General features: G+C 42.6%; 2 protein-coding genes across 4 annotated transcripts in view; one reads left to right on the top strand and one right to left on the bottom strand.

The window, feature by feature from the left end:
- The window catches only part of abca4a (ATP binding cassette subfamily A member 4a), a 77,165-nt gene extending 66,202 nt beyond the window's left edge, over positions 1–10,963 (top strand). For all 3 annotated transcript variants that reach the window (XM_082965636.1, XM_045702108.2, XM_045702107.2), the window contains 13 exons: positions 21–198; positions 529–644; positions 1,052–1,199; positions 1,442–1,565; positions 5,010–5,139; positions 5,385–5,505; positions 5,811–5,873; positions 7,403–7,509; positions 7,700–7,841; positions 8,187–8,321; positions 8,449–8,645; positions 8,861–9,110; positions 9,742–10,963. In XM_082965636.1, the coding sequence (XP_082821762.1) occupies positions 21–198; positions 529–644; positions 1,052–1,199; positions 1,442–1,565; positions 5,010–5,139; positions 5,385–5,505; positions 5,811–5,873; positions 7,403–7,509; positions 7,700–7,841; positions 8,187–8,321; positions 8,449–8,645; positions 8,861–9,110; positions 9,742–9,864 (1,834 nt within the window). In that variant the 3' untranslated portion in view covers positions 9,865–10,963. The remainder of the gene's footprint in view (positions 1–20; positions 199–528; positions 645–1,051; positions 1,200–1,441; positions 1,566–5,009; positions 5,140–5,384; positions 5,506–5,810; positions 5,874–7,402; positions 7,510–7,699; positions 7,842–8,186; positions 8,322–8,448; positions 8,646–8,860; positions 9,111–9,741) is intronic.
- Positions 10,964–11,022: 59 nt separating this feature from the next.
- tecrl2a (trans-2,3-enoyl-CoA reductase-like 2a) lies at positions 11,023–24,494 on the bottom strand. The gene is made up of 12 exons (XM_045702106.2): positions 24,261–24,494; positions 17,685–17,735; positions 17,405–17,456; positions 17,155–17,199; positions 14,771–14,874; positions 14,498–14,613; positions 14,075–14,180; positions 13,281–13,353; positions 13,080–13,123; positions 12,822–12,971; positions 12,405–12,450; positions 11,023–12,229 (listed from the first exon to the last, which is right to left on the bottom strand). Exons 1-12 carry the CDS (start codon positions 24,282–24,284, stop codon positions 12,102–12,104), a joined length of 939 nt encoding a protein of 312 aa, XP_045558062.1. The 5' UTR covers positions 24,285–24,494; the 3' UTR covers positions 11,023–12,101.
- Between the last annotated feature and the right edge of the window lie 256 nt (positions 24,495–24,750).

Here is a 24,750-nt window from a genome sequence, read left to right as displayed (position 1 = left end):
TCTCTCCTCTCCTCTCCTAGCCTGAGCACCTCAGTGGATGTGATGGTGGCTATCTGTGTGATCTTCGCCATGTCCTTTGTCCCAGCCTCCTTTGTGCTTTACCTCATCCAGGAGAGGGTGACCCAGGCCAAACACCTCCAGTTCGTCAGCGGGGTCAGTCCCGTCATCTACTGGATGGCCAACTTCCTCTGGGACATGGTATGTCTCCCATCATACTCTCTCCAATCTCACATTGACACGCCCCAAGTTCTTGATATGCCAAAATGGTTCGTGGAGAGGCTACCCACTCTCTTAAATGATCAATATTAATATGGCATGACAGATCATTCCAGTGAAGAGAGATCATAGTGAAGTGACAGGTTGTAGAAACGGTATTTACCATCTGTTACATACCGTATTCCACGTAATGTCATGTAGTTTATTGCCGAAGGGCGTACGTGTCCACTCAAACAGCCCAACGGGTTGAGAGATACATTTGATCTTTCTACATAGAGCTTGACATTCATTGTGCCACTTCCCCCTCATCAGGTGAATTACTCTATCAGTGCAGCACTGGTGGTGGCTATTTTCATGGTCTTTGACAAGAAGTGCTACACGTCGCCAACCAACCTCCAACCCCTGGCAGCCCTGCTCATGCTCTATGGGTAAGTCAGTGTACTGCAGTACAGTACGCCCGTTTACTTGGGCTAAAGGTGGAAGGTTACCGATTTAGGTTAACTCGTAATTTATCCTTGGAGAGTGCATCTCGAACAGTCCTTTATAGCATGCTGTAAATGATGAATGGATTGTACTGTACAGCGATGCAGGCGACGAGAACTTAAGTGCTGTGTTAATGGGGCTAAACCTGTAGCAGGTTTATAGTGCTTTTTACGCCACTCAACCCCACCCAACAGTGACAGAATAAGCTGACATTCTGGACCAGAGGAAACCCTTCTTCTAGAATGAACATTTAGGCAAGGACCACATGTAAATGTTAAGATGATCCTAAAAAATATAAGCTTGATCAAACCGATGAGGAAAAACACTCCCTACCTGTCTCTGTCCCCTGCAGGTGGTCTGTGACGCCCATGATGTACCCCATGTCCTACATCTTCAGTATTCCCAGCACAGCCTACGTCTCTCTGTCCTGCATCAACCTGTTTATTGGCATCAACAGCAGTGCCATCACCTTCATCCTTGACCTGTTTGACAGCACATCGGTGAGTGGAGAGCACAGCCTGGGATAAACGCTTCCTGTACTTACTCACAGACCTGTCTGTCTCTACCCCCCTGCTCAATGACTCTTCAAATACTAGTGCTTGCTGAGTGACTCGATTCTACTGTGTGGTTTGGCCCTCCCTCTCTGTCTCTTCCTCCCCCCCCCCCCCTCTCTCCTTCTTTCTCTCTCTCCCCCACTCCCTCCCTTTATTTATTTATCACTCTAACTTCCTCCTTCTCTCAGGCGCTGTATAAGTGTAACCAGCTGCTGAAGAAAATGCTGCTGATCTTCCCCCACTATTGTCTTGGCCGGGGTCTAATCGACATGGCTATGAACCAGGCTGTTACTGACGTCTATGCCCGCTTTGGTGAGTCACTCCCCCTGCCCCGTCACCCTCCAACCCCCTCACCCCCTTCAACCCCTTGCCACCCCCACCACTCACTCCAAGGCCTGCATTCTGATTGGTCAGCAGGGAAATGCCGCTAGCAACCCTAGCCTGTTCTCCAGGTCTTGGACACCTCCAGACCCCAAAGCCAAAATCCTGTTGCATTCGGAATGCCATAACAGGACGGGAATACCATTGGCCTCGGATGGCCCCGGGTCGGGCCGACGGCCTCTGAAACATGATGCTGTGTATTTGTCCTGCCGAAGCTCTCGGAGATTTACACCCAAGACACTTCTTAAATAACTTGTGGATCTGAATAAGCTTTCCCCTAATCGGCTGATAAGACCAGTCAAAGCCGGTGTCGACTAATGAGCGTGGTAAGCTAGGTACAGTGCCTTCCTGAAAGTTTCACATTTTGTTACATTACAGCTTTATTCTAAAATTGCAGACCTGCCAACATGCATGCATTTGAGTACCAACTACGCAATTTTCTGTCCATGTACACAGATATGAGATCCGAGTTAAAAGTATGCAGAAATGAATAGGGCCTGATTTTATATATTTTTTTCTTTTGAAACATTTTTTATTTTTTTTACATTTTCATAAAAAATAAATCCACTGAGTAAATCTAACATCCCGATTCTCGAGCTGCAACGCACAGACATGTACGGAGTTTGTGTCAACTGACATGGAGATGAATTCATCATTATTCGCTGTAGCTACCCGGTGTCTGCCCCTCCTGCTGTTTGTTGTGATGCTGAGTCTGCCGACTGTCAGCTGTACGTAAACACATGGACAAATCCCCTTTCGACTCCGTGTGTTGTGGGGAAGTAAACACTAATTGTTTCAAGCTAACGTTAGCGAACATGAGATGGACATTCAGTGGGCTCAAAAGTGCCAGCAATTCACTCGCATTTGCTAGTGAAATAAATGAAATGCGAATACGAAAAATAACTGGTCGCATTTGTGCGAGTGTGCTATACATTTAATTCTGCGTCCCATTAGTTGTATTTTCCACGTAACATTACGAGGATCACGCAACCTGATAGACTGTAAATGTGATAATGATCCACGTCACAAAAAGCATTACAAAAGATTAATCAAAAATAAATATAATTATCTTGGCATTAAATGGAGTCGGGAGTTTAGAAGACTGAGCGATGAAGAATGCGTGAGTGTCTGGTATTAGCGATAGAGGCAATGCTTCTAAAATGCTTTTGCACTAGATTTGAGATTTTATCAATTTCTAAAATCTGAAATTATGTATGTGCTGCAAAGAAATACAATAGGCTGCTTTACATAGACTGAAACAGCGGACTCTTCTAAGCTTTGTGTAGCCAGTTTGCGGTCTTTGTCGATGCGATCATTTGTTTTTGTTTCCAAAACGGTTTTGCGATTTAGTGTTGATTAGGAATCGTGTCTAAAAAGCCAATACTTGTGAGCAGGCACTAGTGATTGGCTATGGTTGAGAGGTGACAAGCGTTCCTCTACTATAGAGACTAAATTTGGGGGCATGTGCTAAGAAAAACGTTATAGATAATTATCTCCATTCTACACTGTGCATGTAATCTCCAAGAATAAAGGCCTTTTGTGTGTATTTTCTAATTACATATTGTTAGTGACTTTTACCATGTGTGTAAATGGGATGCTGTCAAGAAAGTATTCCAACCTTTTATAAACTTGATTTGGTACAATTCCATAAATACAATCAGACTCACAAGCAGTGTGTGGACGAGCGTGCGTGCTACTCGTGCGAGTTGAATCTCCAATTTGCCGCGTGCGTTTGGTACTCTAAAAAGTTGGACATGGTTGGCAGGTCTGAAATGGAGAAAATTGTTATGTTCCCATCATCAATCTACACGTAATACATCATCATTGTAAGATTTTTTTTTGCTAATTTATATATAAAACCCCCCCCCTGAAATATCGCATTTACATAAGTATTCAGACCCTTTACTCAGTACTGTGTTCAAGCACATTTGGCACGGATTACAGCATCAAGTGTTCTTGGGTATGACGCTACAAGCTTGGCACATCTGTATTTGGGGAGTCTCTCCCATTCTCTGCAGATCCTCTCAAGCTATGTCAGGTTGGATGGGGAGCATTGCTGCACAGCTATTTTCAGGTCTCTCCAGAGATGTTTGATCGGGTTCAAGTACAGGCTCTGGCTGGGCTGCTCATGGACATTCAGAGACGTGTCCTGAAGCCACTCCTGCGTTGTCTTGGCTGTGTGCTTAGGGTCGTTGTCCTGTTGGAAGGTGAATCTTCGCTCTGGAGCAGGTTTTCATCAAGGATCTCTCTGTACTGCCTCGTTCATCTTTCCCTCAAGCCTGACTAGTCGCCAAGTCCTCGCCGCTGAAAAACATCCCCACAGCATGATGCTGCCACCACCACCAAGCTTCACCGTAGGGATAGTGCCAGGTTTCCTCCAGATGTGACGCTTGGCATTCAGGCCTAAGAGTTCAATCTTGGTTTCATCAGACCAGAGAATCTTGTTTCTCATGGTCTGAGAGTCTTTAGGTGCCTTTTGGCAAACTCCTAGTGTGCCATCATGTGCCTTTTACTGAGGAGTGGCTTCCGTCTGGCCACTCTACCATAAAGGCCTGATTGGTGGAGGGCTGCAGAGATGGTTGTCCTTCTGGAAGGTTCTCCCATCTCCACAGAGGAACTCTAGAGCTCTGTCAGAGTGACCATCGGGTTCTTGGTCACCTCCCTGACCAAGGCCATTCTCCCCCGATTGCTCAGTTTGGCCGGGCAGCTATCTCTAGGAAGAGGCTTGTTGGTTCCAATCTTCTTCCATTTAAGAATGAATGAGGCCACTGTGTTCTTGGGGACCTTCAATGCTGCAGAAATTGTTTTGGTACCCTTCCCCAGATTTGTGCCTCGACACATTCCTGTCTTGGAGCTCAACTGACAATTTCTTGGATCTCATGGCTTGGTTTTTGTTCAGATATGCACTGTCAACTGTGGGACCTTATATAGACAGGTGTGCCTTTCCAAATCATGTCCAGTCAATTGAATTTACCACTGGTGGACTCCATTCAAGTTGTAGAAACATCTCAAGGTTGATCAATGTAAACAGGATGCACCTGAGCTCAATTTAGAGTCTCATAGCAAAGGGTCTGAATACTTATGTAAAAAAGGGAACGGTCTGAATACTTCCCGAAGGTACTGTTGGTGGGTAGTGGATATAGGAGACTATAGGAGCAGGTGCCACCGAGTGTGCATGCACCATCACCCAGCTTTGTTGATGAATGGTTTATGTGAAGATAAGCTGACTGATTAAAGTGTAACAGGAGCATATTCAGTGTTGTCAGCACTCAAACTTTTCCCACTTCTCACACATCGGTTGGATCAGATGGTGTACAAATGCTGATTATTCCATGCTACATGCTGATCCTGTTTGCTTTGCTTCGTGTGTGTCAGGTGAGGACTTCAGTCTGGACCCCTACAGTTGGGACTTTGTAGGGAAGAACCTGGTCTTCATGGCTGTTGAGGGCTTTGTCTATTTCATCATGAACATCCTGATCCAGTACCGCTTCTTCCTGGATCACTGGTAACCAACAGCTTCACTTCACATCTAATATACAAGTCTACATTGCTGTAGTACATAAAAAGATCATCTAATTGGTGAAGCTAATTCATCTTTGTATGGTGTTATTGAATCTGTTGGATCAGAATCGTATGAATCTGTTGACCATTACCAGTTGACTAGTAACTCTATGCATTATTGATGGTGAGAGCAGTCCAGAACAGCACTTCGCCTCTTACCTTAAACCTCTGACCTCTTACCTGTAATAGGATCACAGATTGTAAGATGGATCCCATCACGGAGGAAGATGTGGATGTGGCCCAGGAGAGAGAACGCATCTATAATGGAGGAAGCAAGAATGACATCTTAAAGATTAGAGACCTGACCAAGGTATGCTAACTAACTAACTAACTAACTAACTAACTAACTAACTAACTAACTAACTAACTAACTAACTAACTAACTAACTAACTAACTAACTAACTAACTAACTAACTGACTGACTGACTGACTGACCACTCAGGACTCCTGTGTTATGTGTTTCTTGGTTATTGACTCAATAGTTTGCAGTGTGAACAAGATGGTTATATCTTTCTCAATCTCTTTCTCTTCCTCTCTCTATTTATCTCTAACTACTCTCTCTCTCGCTCTCTCTCTCTCTCTTGCTCTCTCTTGCTCTCTTTCTCTCCTCCCAGACATACATGGGGAAGACTAAGCCGGCTGTGGACAGGATCTGTGTGGGAGTGTCACCTGGGGAGGTCAGTACAGTACCACTCTATACTATAGACCTCTATATAAACTCAGCAAAAAAAGAAATGTCCTCTCACTGTCAACTGCGTTTATTTTCAGCAAACTTAACATGTGTAAATATTTGTATGAACATAACAAGATTCAACAACTGAGACATAAACTGAACAAGTTTCACAGACATGGGACTAACAGAAATGGAACACTATGTCCCTAAACAAAGGGGGGGGGGGGGGTCAAAATCAAAAGTAACAGTCAGTATCTGGTGTGGCCACCAGCTGCATTAAGTACTGCAGTGCATCTCCTCGTCATGGACTGCACCAGCCCTCACCCTCTGATCCAACAGGTCCCAGATGTGCTCAATGGGATTGATATCCGGGCTCTTCGCTGGCCATGGCAGAACACTGACCTCCCTGTCTTGCAGGAAATCACTAGCAGTATGGCTGGTGGCATTGTCATGCTGGAGGGTCATGTCAGGATGAGCCTGCAGGAAGGGTACCATATGAGGGAGGAGGATGTCTTCCCTGTAACGCACAGTGTTGAGATTGCTTGCAATGACAACATGCTCAGTCCGATGATGCTGTGACACACAGCCCCAGACCATGACGGACCCTCCACCTTCAAATCGATCCCGCTCCAGAGTACAGGCCTCGGTGTAACGTTCATTCCTTCGACGCTCATTCCTCCGACCATCACCCCTGGTGAGACAAAACTGCGACTCGTCAATGAAGAGTACTTTTTGCCAGTCCTGTCTGGTCCAGCGACGGTGGGTTTGTGCCCATAGATGACGTTGTTGCCGCGGATGTCTGGTGAGGACCTGCTTTACAACAGGCCTACAAGCCCTCAGTCCAGCCTCTCTCAGCCTATTGCGGACAGTCTGAGCACTGATGGAGGGATTGTGCATTCCTGGTGTAACTCGGGCAGTTGTTGTTGTCATCCTGTACCTGTCCCACAGGTGTGATGTTCAGATGTACCGATCCTGTGCAGGTGTTGTTACACGTGGTCAGCCACTGCGAGGACAATCAGCTGTCCGTCCTGTCTCCCTGTAGCGCTGTCTTAGGCGTCTCACAGTACGGACATTGCAATTTTTTGCCCTGGCCACATCTGCAGTCCTCATGCCTCCTTGCAGCATGCCTAAGGCAAATTCACGCAGATGAGCAGGGACCCTGGGCATATTTCTTTTGGTGTTTTTCAGAGTCAGTGGAAAGGCCTCTTTAGTGTCCTAAGTTTTCATAACTGTGACCTTAATTGCCTACCGTCTGGAAGTTGTGTCTTAACGACCGTTCCACAGGTGCATGTTCATTAATTGTTTATGGTTCATTGAACAAGCATGGGAAACAGTGTTTAAACCCTTTACAATGAAGATATGTGAAGTTATTTGGATTTTAACAAATTATCTTTGAAAGACAGGGTCCTGAAAAAGGGACGCTTCTTTTTTTGCTGAGTTTAGTACCACAGCTATACAGCACGGGAAGGTGACGCGTAGAGACCCAGTGATAAAATATATTCTCATCATCCTTTTCTCCCCTCCTCTCCCCAGTGCTTTGGGCTCCTGGGTGTGAACGGAGCAGGGAAGACCACCACCTTTAAAATGCTGACCGGAGACACTGATGTCAGCTCAGGAGAAGCCTCTGTCACTGGTCACAGGTACAGGACATGGGGCATTGCCATATTGCCATATGCTTCCTCAATCACAGTTGGCATGATCAATGTTTTTCCCGATGCTGTTGATATCATTAGTAAATAACAGTGGACCTAAAATAGAGCCCTGTGGCACAACAGAGCACAGCTCTAGGCTTTTCACCTGTAATCGTACCCTTCTTCCCTGTCCCTGCAGCATCCTTACCAATATCCTGGACGTGCACCAGAACATGGGCTACTGCCCCCAGTTTGATGCCATAGATGAGCTGCTGACTGGCAGAGAGCACCTCCATCTGTATGCCCGCCTCAGAGGGGTGCCTGAGTCCGAGATCAGCAGGGTGAGGCTGTGGTCAGAGGTCACGGGTTAGGTTCAGAGTTTAGAGGCTAGGGTTAGGGTCATGGTTAGAATAATGAAAGTTTCTGAACTCAAATGAATAGCTATATCCACCTCAGTGTGTGGATATATGTTTATGTTTATCTACCCTTTATTGACCCTGGCCATGAACTCACTCTCCGAGGTTGTCTCAGGGAGAGTTGGGATATGCAAAAAAAACACATTTAATGTGTGAAATAGGACAAATATAAGCACCCACCAAATTACTATTGTTATTATTGTATTATTATTATTATTTATTTATTTAGCCAGGTAGAGGTGGCAAAAATGTGTCCTTCTGCTGTCTCAGGTGGCAGACTGGGCAATTCAGAAGCTGGGTCTGGCTGACTATGCTGGCCACACAGCCGGTACCTACAGCGGCGGCAACAAGAGAAAACTATCCACGGCCATTGCCATGATCGGCTGTCCTCCGCTGGTCCTGCTGGTGAGCTTACCATTACTGGAGTCGTCCGTGGGTCTTCAGTTAGGGGGTTAAGGGGAAATAAGAAATGGTTCTGTATTCTGCTTGTTAGTGTGTATCTGAAGATGTTTCTATGTGTGTTACTATCCAGGACGAGCCCACGACAGGCATGGACCCCCACTCACGTCGTTTCCTGTGGAACTCCATAATGAGTGTAATCCAAGATGGCCGAGCAGTGGTCCTCACCTCACACAGTATGGAGGAGTGTGAGGCTCTGTGTACCCGTCTGGCTATTATGGTCAATGGCACCTTCCAGTGTCTTGGTACCATCCAGCATCTCAAATACAAGTAGGTTCTGTCTCTATTTCCTTCAGATATAGTCACTACTGAAGAGTTTAGTGTGTAGATCTGAAACCGATCTGAAACTGCCTTAATGTTATAGTACAAACTCTAAAAGAAAATACTATTTCCCTGCTGTAATTCATGTACCTTCTTCATCTGTACCCAATTATCTACTATGAGTCTAACCAGCCCTGGATTGTATTGGACTGTGTGTTTTGTAGGTTTGGTGATGGTTACGTGGTCACCATGAAGATCCAGGCCTCCACACCAGGCTGTTCCCCAGACCTGAACCCAGCCGAGGCCTTCATGGAGAGCACCTTCCCTGACTGTGTCCAGAGGGAGAAACACTACAACACTCTGCAGTATGAAATCGCCTCTTCCTCCCTGGCTAGGATCTTCCAGCTGGTCCTGGCCAACAAGGACCGCCTCAATATAGAGGACTACACCGTCTCCCAGACGACACTAGATCAGGTAAACACTCACCTAGTCTTTCTCGCTCAACTTTATTATTGAAGGTCTAGCTAGCGAGACAGAGACTTTGAGTATGGCTCATGAAATAATTACTAAACAGAGATGAATGGACAGCAGCCAGGAAATATATTGTATGTTGTATATTGATTGAAGTTTAGTAAGAAACACCTAAGAAATCTATGGACTTAGGGGTAAAAAAACTACCAAAATACCAATACTTGCACCCTCCATTGTTAGTATTTGATGTAACAAATAGAGTACCTCTCAATATTTGCATCTATTGATAAGCGAAGTAAATATAGATGGAATTGAAACCATCGAATTCTGACACCGTTTCTCAAGTTGTGCGGCCATGTGTTAAATAGACTCCTGCGTCACCCACATTCTTACACGTCAGCCATCTTCTATCCAGTGTCATTTTTCCTCATGCCATCTTGCAGGACTTCAAAGGATAATAGGCTGACTTTTTTGGATCCTCATTCTGTGAAATTCTGTGAATGTAAGATGTTTATTCTCTGTGTGTATCCCCCCAGGTATCATGTTCTTTTGTCATTTTTATCCAAGGTTAATAAGCGTCCATTTTGGTTCTTCACTGTGTTTATTCCCTGGTGTATCTCTCTCCTCTCTCCAGGTGTTTGTGAACTTTGCCAAGCAGCAGTCAGGAGAGGACAACGGCATGGTGCTACACCCAAGGGCCGCTGGGGCACGGAGAAAAGAAATCAAGGTCACACCCCTAAGTTGTCTGGGGAAATGAACCATTCCTTCCCACACGCGCACACACACACACACACAAGCGTGTGTGCGTAAACACTCGCACACACCCACACACATGCACGCGTAAACACACACATACACACACACACACCAGAAACCCAGACAGGAAGAGTTGTCTGGGGAATTGAACGCTCCTAGAAGACTACGTGGAGGATAGTGGAGGGAGGTTGACTAGTTGGTGACACTACTGGTGACTGGTGAGAGACTAGTTGGTGACACTACTGGTGACTGGTGAGAGACTAGTTGGTGACACTACTGGTGACTGGTGAGAGACTAGTTGGTGACACTACTGGTGACTGGTGAGAGACTAGTTGGTGACACTACTGGTGACTGGTGAGAGACGAGTTGGTGACACTACTGGTGACTGGTGAGAGACTAGTTGGTGACACTACTGGTGACTGGTGAGAGACGAGTTGGTGACACTACTGGTGACTGGTGAGAGACTAGTTGGTGACACTACTGGTGACTGGTGAGAGACTAGTTGGTGACACTACTGGTGACTGGTGAGAGACTAGTTGGTGACACTACTGGTGACTGGTGAGAGACTAGTTGGTGACACTACTGGTGACTGGTGAGAGACGAGTTGGTGACACTACTGGTGACTGGTGAGAGACGAGTTGGTGACACTACTGGTGACTGGTGAGAGACTGATTGAAAGAAGAAACTTATTCCCAGCAGTTGCAGCGCTACATTTCTGCAAGAAAAATGTAACATTGAACTGTTACCAAAAACAAAGCCTGTATCCGCTTCATATGCTCGTATACTGCCAAGGAAGATGATCTGTTTTGTTTGGCCTTTGTTTTTTTGATAAATGAAAATCTACTAGTGCAATATAGAATTTGACTGTAAAAATACATTTGCTGTTATTGAATTCATATTGAAATGAGGATCTGATTTTGTAAGCTTATATGTACTGTTCAAACATTGCGCTTCCTTGTGTGTATACAATTTTAAAGTTCTATGCAAATGGCTGATAAATGATTAGTTTGCAAATCAGAGATTATTTTTTCAAAAAATATATATATGAATTGTCTCTGCAATAATAATAATTTCCAATAAATATTTTCTGTAAACACTGATTGATTCTTTGTGAAATATGCATGACTCTCCTTTTAGATACATTGACATGATAGAAGACTTATCTTTGAAACGATCCAAATGATTTATTTGATATTTACACTTTGTATACAAAACGAGTTTGGCTATAATTTGTACAGTATGTAAACAGTACCTGTTGCATCTAGTAACACCTGAGAATTTGACAGATTGTAGTTATCTTGAACGATATATAAAGTAATACATTACTGAATTATCCTCAACTGTCTGACAAAGTTAAAACCATCAGGTTGCTCGTTACATTCAAACATGTACAGCTTCATTGTAGAGGGGGAAATAATCAGTTTGAAAACTTAGACATCTGCAAGTCCTATGTCCCATTGGCCTGTTTCTAGGACACTTCTCAGTTAAACTCAGCTTTCCCTACTGAAAATAGCCCCGTTACACTTCAGTCATAATAAAGACGTCCTTAACAGGTATATCATATCAAGTTACACACACACACACACACACACACACACACACACACACACACACACACACACACACCACACACACACATTTCCTCTAGGAAATGCGCAATAACTTATTACTAAATAATATGGTAGATTATATAGAACTTCAATCATATATTCATAACTTCATAGTTTTCGGATGATTTCCACTCTCTGTAGACTAAGAATGCCAACAATTGTCGGAACATTCAGTAGCTGCATTGTAACAGTCAATCAATCAATCATGATCAGTAACAGGACTAATACCAATAACTCCTTAATATAGCTGTGTTTCAATGATTGAACTAAACATTATCAATGCAGAAATTCTCACTAGCAGTTCATCAACAGTATTATTGAGATGAGACATTCCTTTCTGTCAATTCACTATTATATATTCATTAAAAGTTCATCCACACGTCAACAATACTCCATGTCTATGAATCTTTAACACGGTTCGTTTGCTCCTCTTTCTAAGACAATGGCATAGTCTATCCTTGCATAGTGGTTGTTGAAAAGATAACAGACCATTGCCATGGCGATAGATGAAGGAGCAGTGGGTCTTCTTGCTTTGTGAGAAACACAGTGACCCACTGATCATCACAACCTTTCAAGCTGGCTGAAGCCCCCAATACTCCAGTCAGAATGGTAAACCTTTGTAGCGTGCTCAGAGGAGGAGCGGGATGATTGGCATGCGCAGGTGAGGGTAGTCCTTAAACTCCCTGGAGTAGGTTTTATGCTTCCCTTTGGCCCAGATGGTCATCTGGATGAAAGCTAAGAAGGTGAACAAGGCCACTGTGGAGAGACGGAAAAATAATAGAGCGTGTATTGTACCTTAGTGGAAACAAAGTGCAACACACAAACGAGTTGTGTATATAAAATGCCTGGGTGATTAAAATGGGCAACATATTAATTAGATATGGGAAATAAAGTTGAAACTAGAAAATGCTTCAAATATGAATCAACTGACCTGGTAGACACTGGGTCATGACAGAGAAACTCGCCCAGGCTCCTACCTAAATATAAGAAATACAGATATTTTGTTACTCCATTGATATTCCATATTATTAACAGACATGTGTGACTCTTCGCGACTAGCAAACATTGATAATTCCATAAACCTCTGCTATATAGTCACAACACATTATTATAGGGCTCCCAAGTGGCGCAGCGGTCTAAGGCACTGCATGACAGTGCTAGAGGTGTCACTACAGACCCTGGTTCAATACCAGGCTGTATCACAACCGGCTGTGATTGGGATTCCCATAGGGCGGCGCACAATTTTCCCAGCATCGTCCGGGTTTGGCCGGGGTAGGCCGTCATTGTAAATAATAATTTGTTCTTAACTGACTTGCCTAGTTGAGTAAAACATATCCTTCAGCCTTACCTCATAGGTATAATTGGGGCAGGACACGAAGAAGAACAGCCATGTGAATGGGTTCTTCGTCGGGTGAGGGAACTTTCTGCACTTGGGCCCACCTTCTGCCTTGAGGTTATTCAGGGCCACGTGAATGGAGAAATTCCCTAACTCACAGAGCTGCAGTCAAAACACAAACACATATCGGGTTCACACACGTCCAAGTCATCTAAAAATAATGATGTCTCATGTTTATGACCTCATTGGGTGTCTGTCAGCAATACATACCACAAATATGGCCAGTGCATAGTTCACTTGCATATCCCCATACGCTGTGGAGAGACATAAGCCAGTGGTTAGTTTAGATGTTTTGGTGAGCCCACAATAATTCTTATTATTGTGATGTGGTGTACCGATTTATGGAGTACAGGAGATACTGTAAGTCTTGTTGAGGCATTGAGTGGTACGTCTGAATGATAGAGGACTTACATGGTGGTGTATACAGTGGATGGTTGATGTAGAAGGCTAACCATGCTGAGAAGGCCCAGTAATAAACACAGTTCTGACAGAAAGAGAGGTAAACACCAGTAAGCATACTGTCAAATTGGCAGTGTTTCAAGTCAAAGTCATATGTTATTATTGTCAAATATTTCTATGGCATGTCTATGCTATAATCAGAGAATTATACTGTTCCAGTGTATAATAAGCCTTTGATAAGACAATGGCAGAACATCACTGTATGTTTTGTATTGAGAATTTGAGGAGCAGTAGTTGTTATTGACAATATACTGTAAAGTACATGACCCTAATGTAAAGGAGCACTGTAAAGTATGATAGTAGTACTATAAAGGTACATGGACTCTAATGTAAAGGAGCACTTTAAAGTATGATAGTAGTACTGTAAAATATATGACCCTTATGTAGATGTGAGCACTGTAAAGTATGATAGTAGTACTATAAATGACATGACTCTAATGTAAAGGAGCACTGTAAATAAAGTATGATAGTAGTACTGTAAAATATATGACCCTTATGTAAAGGAGCACTGTAAAGTATGATAGTAGTAGTATAAAGTACATGACTCTAATGTAAAGGAGCACTGTAAAGTATGATAGTAGTACTACAAATTACATGACTCTAATGTAAAGGAGCACTATAAAGTACCTGACTCTAATGTAAAGGAGCACTGTAAAGTATGATAGTAAGTACTATAAATGACATGACTCTAATGTAAAGTAGCTCAAGTCAAAGTGAAACAGTGTTCTGGAGTATGTGGTCCATACCCTGACTATAGTCCTGAGAGGCATGGTACCATGGGAGAACCGGTGCACAAAGATAGTCTCAATCAACCTCTTGATGTAGTGGCAGGTGTGACAGGCACAGGCTAGTCTGAAGGAGAGAATATAGAGAGAAAGACAAAGAGAAGATAATCAAGAAGATAGGAAGGAAGATAGTCAGGTGGGGAGAGAGAGAAAGGGGTAAGGAGGGGGGGGGGTGGAGGCAGAGAGGCGCGCGACGCGCGCGCCGCGCGACTGCGACGCGCGACGACGACGACGACAGACGAAGACGACAGACAGCAGACGCGACAGACAGACAGACAGACAGACAGACAGACAGACAGACAGACAGACAGACGCGCGACGTTGGATTTAGATATTAGCTATAACTGATCAGTTTATTACTGGGTGTGTTAGTGACTGACTTACGTGACCACTGAGTAGGGGCTGGAGGTGAACGCATCCTGGTGTGAGTAGATGTACGGCGCTCGGAAATAGAACAGGAGGTAGATAAACAGAGGACCAATGTACTCCGCTAAAAACACCTGCCAATAGAAGAAAAGGGTTAAGATGTCCAAGATGTCATTACACACGTCAAATAAACATGAGACTTGAAAGAAGCGGCTCATGTCAAATATCAACGTTAATAAGAGTCTGATGGGGGACTGCAGTTTGACTCTATAGTATGTCACAGCCTCTTACCATTGTCCACCCAACCTGTGGACCCAGGTCCTTAAAATATATGGTTGCTGTGGTCCCAACAGGTAGGTTTTGTAATACATCATCATCTCTCAGTGATTTTCCTTCTGAAAAAACATTAGAAACAAGACCTCGTGAAAATGAACTGCAGAGATTGGTTGTCCTGCTCCTTTTCTCACAGAGCAAGGACTTCATTTTCCATGTAAAATGTATTGGATTCTAAGAATATTTCTCTATTAGAACCAAGTCATTGTTCATGTTCTCTTGTCCTACAAGCTCAGCTAGGTGACCTTACTCCTGACCTGTTACATGGAAGAATAATTGAATGTAATTTTAGTGTAAGCTCAACAGGGCAGATATTGACCCATTTAGCTACAGTGTTTTCTGCTAAATGAGATTGCATAACGGTAGACCTTTTCTCTTCAGTAATAAGCTACAGTGGGAAGAAAAAGTATGTGAACCCTTTAGAATTACCTGGATTTCTGCATAAATTGGTCATAAAATTGTATCTGATCTTCATCTAAGTCACAACAAAAAACAAACACAGTCTGCTTAAACTAATAACACACAAACAATTATAATTGTTCATGTCTTTATTGAAACACCCGTGTAAACATTCACAGTGCAGGGTGGAAAAAGTATGTGAACCCTTGGATTTAATAACTGGTTGACCCTCCTTTGGCAGCAATAACCTTAACCAAACGTTTTCTGTAGTTGCAGATCGGACCTGCACAACGGTCAGGAGGAATTTTGGACCATTCCTCTTTACAATACTGTTTCAGTTCCACAATATTCTTGGGATGTCTGGTGTGATCCGCTCTCTTGAGGTCATGCCACAGCATCTCAATCGGGTTGAGGTCAGGACTCGGACTGGGCCACTCCAGAAGCCATTTTTTCTTCTGTTGAAGCCATTCTGTTGTTGATTTACTTCTGTCTTTTGGGTTGTTGTCCTGTTGAATCACCTAACTTCTGTTGAGCTTCAATTGGACGGACAGATAGCCTTACATTTTCCTGCAAAATGTCTTGATACATTTGTGAATTCATTTTTCCGTGGATGAAAACCTCTTCCAGGCCCTGAGGCAGCAAAGCAGCCTCAAACCATGATGCTCCCTCCACCATAGATTACAGTTAGGAAGAGGTTTTGATGTTGTTGTGCTGTGCCTTTTTTTCTCCACACATAGTATTGTGTGTTCCTTCCAAACAACACAGCTTTAGTTGAATGTCCCCATAATATTTTGCCAGTAGCACTGTGGAACATCCAGGTGCTCTTTTGCGAACTTCAGACGTGCAGCAATGTTTTTTTTGGACAGCAGTGGCTTCTTCCGTGGTGTCCTCCCATGAACACAATTCTTGTTTAGTGTTGGACGTATTGTAGACTCGTCAACAGAGATGTTAGCAGAGATTTCTGTAAGTCTTTAGCTGACACTAGGATTCTCTCTTCAACCTCATTGAGTATTCTGCTCTGTGCTCTTCCAGTCATCTTTGCAGGACGGCCACTCCTAGGGAGAGTAGCAACAGTGCTGAAATTGCTCCATTTATAGACAAGTTGTCTTACCGTGACTGGCTTTTAGAGATACTTTTGTAACCCTTTCCAGCTTCATGCTGGAAAGATTCTTAATCTTAGGTCTTCTGACATCTATTTTTGTTTGAGACATGGTTCACATCAGGCAATGCTCCTTGTGAGTAGCAAACTCACATTTTGTGAGTGTTTTTTATGGGGCAGGGCAGCTCTAACCAAAATCTCCAATCTCGTCTCATTGATTCGACTCTAGGTTAGTTGACTCCTGACTTCAATTAGCTTTTGCAGAGAAGTCATTAGCCTAGGGGTTCATATACTTTTTCCAACCTACACTGTGAATGTTTAAATTATGTATTCAATATAGACAAGAAAAATACAATAATTTGCGTGTTATTAGTTTAAGCACACTGTGTTTGTCTATTGTTGTGACTTAGATGACGATCAGATACAATTTTATGTCAAATTTATGTAATTCCAAAGGGTTCACATACTTTTTCTTGCCACTGTATATTAAGAGTGTACATGCTAGTTTACAACCTAATGATCATGATCTCACAGCCTACTCCAGCCAGTTGTGCGCCACCCTATGGGACTCCCAATCACAGCCAGATGTGATACAGCCTGGATTTGAACCAGGTACTATAGTGACACCTCTTGCACTGAGATGCAGCGTCTTAGACCACTGCGCCACTCGGGAGCCCAAATCATTTTTGTTTCAGCTTTTAACTTTGTAGATTGTATTGTATTAAATATCCAATTCAATCAAATCTCTAAAAACAAATGTGGATGTAAAACTGAGTAACTCAACCCTCTGCTGTAGTTCAGATTGATAGTACTAGTAATCTAAGCACAAACATTATTCACTTACTGGGGTCGAGCTTGAGGTCCTGTCTGGCTGGATACAACTGTTGATCTGACACACACACACACACACACACACACACGTTTCATTTGACTGCAGGCCTAGTAGTAAGTCATCAGAATGGAGTAGACTTCAGCTGTAGTGTTCTCATTGCCTCTGACAGTTCCAGGCTCACTAGACATAGCATCTAGTCAGTCTGGCTACACACATGGACTATATAACTTCTAGACTAGATTATAAGTCAACAAACACATACACGACTTGTGAAAAAGACTCTTGATTTCTCCTATTGTAGCATGGGGCTCCACCTGGAAATAGAGACCAAATATCAGTGATATGAGTATAAGTAACACCAACATATTAAAATACTTCCATGATAAGCTGGATGTTCAAGCTCATGCTATTTGTACTGTAATTCATGCTATTTGTACTGTAATTCATGCTATTTGTACTGTAATTCATGCACTTGTTATAGACTTCTGAATATCCTGAATGTTTTGTCAGGACTAATAGCCAGGGTGTGGGCTGTAACCTACCTTATCTAGAAAACAAAGCTGTTGCCTGGTCCTGCCATCCAGTACCTCCACCTGTGGGAGAGAAAACCTGGTGAGTGACATCAAACAGTATACAGTAGCTAGTAAGCAGCATGTACCACTTCTGGACATTACACAATGCCTACAGGAGGACTGGCACATCAAAACGTTCAGTATATGTGTCAGTAAATCAGGAAGTGTCAGTGTGATAATCTGTTGATAGCATCGAGACCTGTCCGCTGACTGCGCTGACTCATCAACACTTCCCAGAAGTAACACCCTGACCTTAGTCAGCCTCACTCTCAAGAAGCAGAAGACGAAGACAAAGAAAAAGATGAAGAAGGTTCAACGCAGCTTTCTTAGTGGCTTCTTCAAGTAATACCCAGGTTTCTGTCTCTCTTAGCATAGTGAGTATTCAATCATACCTTCACCATTGTCATGGAAAGCCACAGAGATCACGTTTTCTGGCTCGATTTGTCCAAATTGAAGTTGAGAGGACAGCTTGCATCTAATTCTTCATCCAGTCAAACTGTCTTTGAGTCAACATCTTACCAACTGTCCCCTGACACCACCAGATAGCTCCACTCAAGCCAATATTGATAATCTCACCCAGGAGCACCCTTCAGTCACAGCATGGCTACCTGTATTATGACATGACCTTCAGAAACCAAACGTGTAGGTCGAAAAGAGAATCCTTCCTTTTTTAAGATGGGTGACTTTACGAACTGGTCCAAGTCTAGAAGGATGCGTCGGGTCTGGCGGAGGTTGCAGTGGAAGCAGATCTTTTTAATCTAAATTAGCCTTTGTCAGGTGGTGATCTACTGTATATGCACAGAAAGGCCCGTCGGCAGGCGGCTGCAATCTGCCCTGAAAGCACTCGGTGCTCCATCCATAGTGTGGAGCTCAGCAGAGCTGTCGTATCTGAATTGCTCTTTTACTGGATAGTGTAATAACCCTCTAATGGATACCTAAAGATTTGCTGAATGCACAGCTAAAGAAAAGAGAGAGGGGGAGAGGGAGAAGGAGAGCGAGAGAGAGAAAGAGAGAGGGGGGGAGGGGTGGAGAGAGCGAGAGGTCCACCAAGGATGGACGAAGAGTCGATTAAATCCTCACCCCTGCTTGCCTGTGATGTAATGTTTTGACGTTATGATGTGCTATTGCATCAGAGAGTTATCATAACTGCATTACAGGGGTGTTTGTTTGTCCTGCTGATGGTGTGCGAGGAGGGTCAGGGGTGTCATCAGCGCGGTGTCGTGTAAAACAGTTTGTACTCAGTGTCGTGGTGCCCCTGTCAATCCAATTATCATAGATGTCTCTCCCCTCTCAGGGGGACACAAGACTCTGCTGATGGAGGACGGTGAGAGACAGCGAGAGAGAGAGAGAGAGAGAGAGAGGTAAGAGAGCGAGAAAGAGCGAGAAAGAGCGAGAAAGAGCGAGAGAGAGAGAGAGTGAGAGAGAGAGAGATGGAGAGAGTGCGCGCACGTGCTAGAGTGCAAAGTCGTGCTAGTGTCAAACCAGAGAGATGCGAGAAAGACAAGCCGGTAAATGTAAAAGTCCTGTAGTTGCTGATCTACAACCTACACAGAATAGTTGTTATGTAAAACCATATCTTAACCTGTTAGGGCTAGGGGGCAGCATTTGCACGTCTGGATAAAAAAAATGTACCCGATTTAATCTGGTTACTAATCCTACCCAGTAACTAGAATATGCATATACTTATTATATATGGATAGAAAACACTCTAAAGTTTCTAAAACTGTTTGAATGGTGTCTGTGAGTATAACAGAACTCATTTGGCAGGCAAAACCCTGAGACATTTTCTGACAGGAAGTGGATACCTGATGTGTTGTATTACCTTTAAACCTATCCCATTGAAAAACACAGGGGCTGAGGAATATTTTGGCACTTCCTATTGCTTCCACTAGATGTCACCAGCCTTTACAAAGTGTTTTGAGTCTTCTGGAGGGAGATCTGACCGAACAAGAGCCATGGAACGATGATGTCCCATTAGACACCTGGCGCGCGAGTTCATGTTGGGTACCCTCGTTCCAATACGTTATAAAAGAGTATGCATTCGTCCACCTTGAATATTATTCATGTTCTGGTTAAAAAAGGCCCTAATGATTTATGCTATACAACGTTTGACATGTTTGAACGAACGTAAATATATTTTTTCCCCTCGTTCATGACGAGAAGTCCGGCTGGCTTAGATCATGTGCTAACAAGACGGAGATTTTTGGACATAAATGATGAGCTTTTTTGAACAAAACTACATTCGTTATGGACCTGTGATACCTGGAAGTGACATCTGATGAAGAGAATCAAAGGTAATGGATTATTTACATAGTATTTTCGATTTTAGATCTCCCCAACATGACGTCTAGTCTGTATCGCAACGCGTATTTTTCTGGGCGCAGTGCTCAGATTATTGCAAAGTGTGATTTCCCAGTAAGGTTATTTTTAAATCTGGCAAGTTGATTGCGTTCAAGAGATGTAAATCTATAATTCTTTAAATGACAATATAATATTTTACCAATGTTTTCTAATTTTAATTATTTAATTTGTGACGCTGACTTGACTGCCGGTTATTGGAGGGAAACGATTTCCTCAACATCAATGCCATAGTAAAACGCTGTTTTTGGATATAAATATGAACTTGATAGAACTAAAAATGCATGCATTGTCTAACATAATGTCCTAGGAGTGTCATCTGATGGAGATTGTAAAAGGTTAGTGCATCATTTTAGCTGGTTTTATGGTTTTGGTGACCCTGTCTTTGAATTGACAAAACATTACACACAACTCTTGTAAATGTACTGTCCTAACATACTCTAAATTTATGCTTTCGCCGTAAAACCTTTTTGAAATCGTAAAACGTGGTTAGATTAAGGAGATGTTTATCTTTCAAAGGGTGTAAAATAGTTGTATGTTTGAAAAATGTGAATTTTGACATTTATTTGGATTCAAATTTGCCGCTCTTGAAATGCACCTGCTGTTGATGGAGTGCACCACGGGTGGCACGCTAGCGTCCCACCTAGCCCATAGAGGATAACTGACCATAAGGGAATGACAATTGTATTGAAGGCAATAGTAAATGGCGTAGCACATAGGTGTATTCACTTTGCATTGCCTACTCCAGGCCGCTCACGCAGAGATACTAAATGATTGAGATGTCTATTCTCTCTTTAAAAGCTGTCAGACCCCTCCCCTGGCCAGACAATGACTGTTGTTGTAAATCAGCTCTTTTTTCAATCAGGAGCAGTTGATTTCCATGCTCTCCCTACTGACAGCCTGCCTTAAATCTGCCCTAGCCTCCACTCCAGCTGCTGTAAATACACTAGTAATGATGAGTGATGAACAAGGCCTTCCCAGCAACACACTCTAAGTAATGGCTGACAGATCCACTGATGTCTCTGAGTGCTGGAGCTAGTGTTTTAGTTAAAGATGCTTTAGTGTTCTAGCTAAAACATCGGGACTGATGGATGACTTTACATTTTAGTCATTTAGAGACACTCTTATCCAGAGCAACTAGGGTTAAGTGCTTTGTTCAAGGACACATCAACAGATGTTTCATCTATTCAGCTCAAGGATTTGAACCAGCAACCTGTTAGTTACTGGCCTACACTCTTAACTGTTAGGCTACCTCACCCCCAGAGGTAGCCTAACAGATTTTTGTGTCAAATTGTCTATTGGCGCATTAACCATGATTCCATTCAAATATTTTTATGCACGTCAAGTACCTATCGGAAAAATAACTTGCGTCCGGCCTGATGGAAACAGCAAATTGTCATTAAACTTTCTTAAATATCAATAAAACAAAATACATTTGACGGGTGGACATTTTTTTGTTGGTTAAATCATTCGATTAATGGCAGTGGAAACAATTGTTTGTGTAATTATTGAAAAAAGAACTATCATGTCACGGTAAATTTGCAGTCACGCGATGCTATGTTGTGTGGTCCTCCCATTACTACTTGCAAAAGCATACAGTTTATTAGGCTACAGAGGAAATAAGTTCTAACAAACGTCACAGGGTGGTGAAAGTGCACGTTGGTGAGCTTGACGCCCTTTCCAATAAATATTGAAGTCTTAATATGCTAGTGACATAATGATTGGCGCTTGGCTGACAATTGACAACTAAAAATGATCTGACTCTTAACCATAATCTCATTATGTAGCCTACCCTGAGCTTTTAGCTCCCAACTGGGCACACACTGGTTGAATCAAAGTTGTTTCAATGAAATGACGTTGAACCAACGCTGAATAGACGTCGAATTTACGTCTGTCCCCAGTGGGTAGAGTGCATGTGCCAAGACCAGAGTGGGCACATTAAATGGTTTTGGCACATATTTTGCTGTTTATTGCAATACTTTTTTTACCAAAACCATAGGCAGAGAAATGGGATGGAAAACCAAGAACTTCTGTTTTTTATTCGGCAAATGGAAAGTTATATGACAAAGTGCTTTTTATGCGCACTGCGTTATTACACACAGGTTTTGATGGAACAAGCCAGTTTGATGGAAACACACCGCTACCGTTAAAATGTACATATTTTTTGGTGCGAATATTTGAAAATGTTTCAAGAAATAGATGGAAACGTAGCTATTGTTAAACAAATGCAATATACATTACAGTGATTCTTCCGATGTTCCGCTGCACGATATAAAGAAAGAACAAATATTAATACATAATATCAGTAGATATGTTTAACCAAACAATAATCCCTAAACAAAAATAAGTAAATAAAATAGATACATTTAAGTAAATGAAACAAAAAAGGCATCTAGAAATATTACCATGGCTAATGCTAATATTAGCCTATCAGCACAACACTAACATGACATAAGCAAAGTATAAATTCACTAATGCTAGTCTGCTGTCTTGGGGTTGCCTTTCACCATTGTGGTCTTTACTTAATAATTATCTAACGAGACGGATACTTGAAGGTGCTGGAGCTGGTGTTTTTGCTAAAGATGTTTTAGTGTTCTAGCTAAAACACTAGGAGTAATGAATTCATTCATTCATTCATTCATTTACAAAAAAAAAAAATGTATGTGTCAAATTGCCTATTGGCAACCCATCCCTCACAGGATTATTTGACACATTGTTAAACAAATATATAATATAATTACAGTTCTTCTGATCTTCCGCTGACACGCATAAATAAAGAAAAAATATCAATAGATAATTACAGTAGATACAGTTAATAACCAAACAATTACCCTCAAACTAAAATAAGTACATAAAAGTTATTCATCACACAGGTGCCAGGTGATAAATATAAGTAAATTAAACATGGCTAACGCTAATATTAGCCTGTTATTACTAATGACATAAACAAGTACCAAGTAAACTAATGCTAGTTTGCTCTCTTTGAGTTGCCTTTCACCTCGTGCTCTTTATTTTAACTAATATCTTACGAGACGGATACTTGAGGTTTCTCTCCCTAATGTTGTTTATCTCTAGACTAGACCACAGCAATGGGAATGCGTGTTAATTTAGCATGTGTCTTCCCTGTAACTCTGACTAGCTCTGAGAACATGCCAGTGGGAGGCTATAAATCAGGCAAATGACAGACCTGTTGCTCTAGTACTCAATTACACATGCGCTTATTTATGATTAGACCACAGAGAGAGAACTAGCTAGCCTAGCAGACATGCTAATAGAGTTAGCCCAGCTAGCATGGCAGCAGCAATATGCTGTAACTCCAAGTCAATGAATGCTAAAGCTAATGCCATTATTATTGAATAGATTAGATGTGACATTACCGGTCACCCCATGGCTCAGGGGCCCCGTGCAAGGCCATTGGAGGAAACTGAACCGTTTCACATAGTCATAATGGGGATTCACAGAATTATAATGAGACCACAGACCAAGGAGGATTTCTCCGAATATTAAAGTCAGACTGCTGTGCTGTCCATTTTATTGCAAAGGTTGTCGCAATTAGAATAAGAAAAGGCCATCAAGTGTGATAGAAGATTATACAAAAAGCTAAACGTGAGAAGCATCTATTTTTACCCAGACAGATCAACAATTTGTCAGATTGATTGCAATGAAATACAATTAGACACAATTCTAGTGAAAATCAATGCAGCAATGCTAACTAGCAGTGCAGGGAAGTTTCTCAAATGTAGTCACTCATCTACACACTTTTCTATAATTGACCACCATCACTCTGTTTGGACTGATGTGACCCAGTATCATTCTAATGGTCATGACCTTTCTTGACCCACTTCTTGACTCAGACTTCCGTTCTTCTTCATTAGCGTTCACATAAATAATGCTTAATTCGGCTGAGGCCTCTTATAAGAGGTTTCAAACGTCTGTGTTTTTGACACACTATAGTGTTGTAGGGGACTCTCAGAAAACAACAAATACAATAACAGTCCTATTATGCGTATCACACACCTCCTGTAGTCATGATAACGGCAATGAATATTCAACTTTATAAACGGAACTATTTTCCACATGCCACCAGCACCATGTCAAAAATGTGTTTAAAACACATCACTTAAAATAGGATTTTAAACTGTTGTGGACCCCTATATGTTCAAGTATACATTCAAATGCCAGTCTTACCTCAAAGAAGGTGGTTCTGCTCATATTGTAGGTTTATACAGTATGTCCTTCTCCTATGTTCCTTAGTACAAGTGCCCCTCACACCTCACACACTCAGAAGGAGCAGCTCCTTCCCTTCCCGTGACAATCCCAGCACTGACCCCCTCCTCTCCTTCCTCTCCCTCCTCTCCCTCCTTCCCTCCCTTCATCTCCCTTTCTCTCACTCCCTGCCCTCACTGCTCATCTGTTCATCTGAGAGTAGCACCACAGGCACCACAGGCACTCCAGAAACACAGCACCCTCAATTTCTCTCCCTCCCTCTCTCGCTCCCCCTCATCCCTCTCTTCTACTCGATGCCAGGGAACTTGGGGAAGCCCTTGGCAGGGTCCAGGCTGACAAAAATAGAAAAAGTATTCGCCAAGTTATAGTTAGGAATGTATCTGGGCTGCAAATTACTGCTGCTTTGCCTGCTGTGAGAAAAAAGAGAGAGAGAGAAGAGAGAGAGAGAAGA

The sequence above is a fragment of the Salmo salar genome, chromosome 19 (assembly GCF_965601325.2).
Source record: "Salmo salar chromosome 19, fSalSal1, whole genome shotgun sequence".
Lineage (NCBI taxonomy): Eukaryota > Metazoa > Chordata > Actinopteri > Salmoniformes > Salmonidae > Salmo > Salmo salar.
This window is presented reverse-complemented; position numbering and strand designations above follow the sequence as displayed.

Bases quoted from the DNA above. Each gene is read 5' to 3' on its own strand.
- tecrl2a (XM_045702106.2), bottom strand. From the start codon at position 24,284: ATGAGCAGAACCACCTTCTTTGAG. The intron at 17,736-24,260 runs GTAAGACTGGCA...TCTCTCCCACAG, and splicing joins GCAGAACCACCTTCTTTGAG to GTGGAGGTACTGGATGGCAG. The intron at 17,457-17,684 runs GTAGGTTACAGC...CTCTATTTCCAG, and splicing joins AGCTTTGTTTTCTAGATAAG to GTGGAGCCCCATGCTACAAT.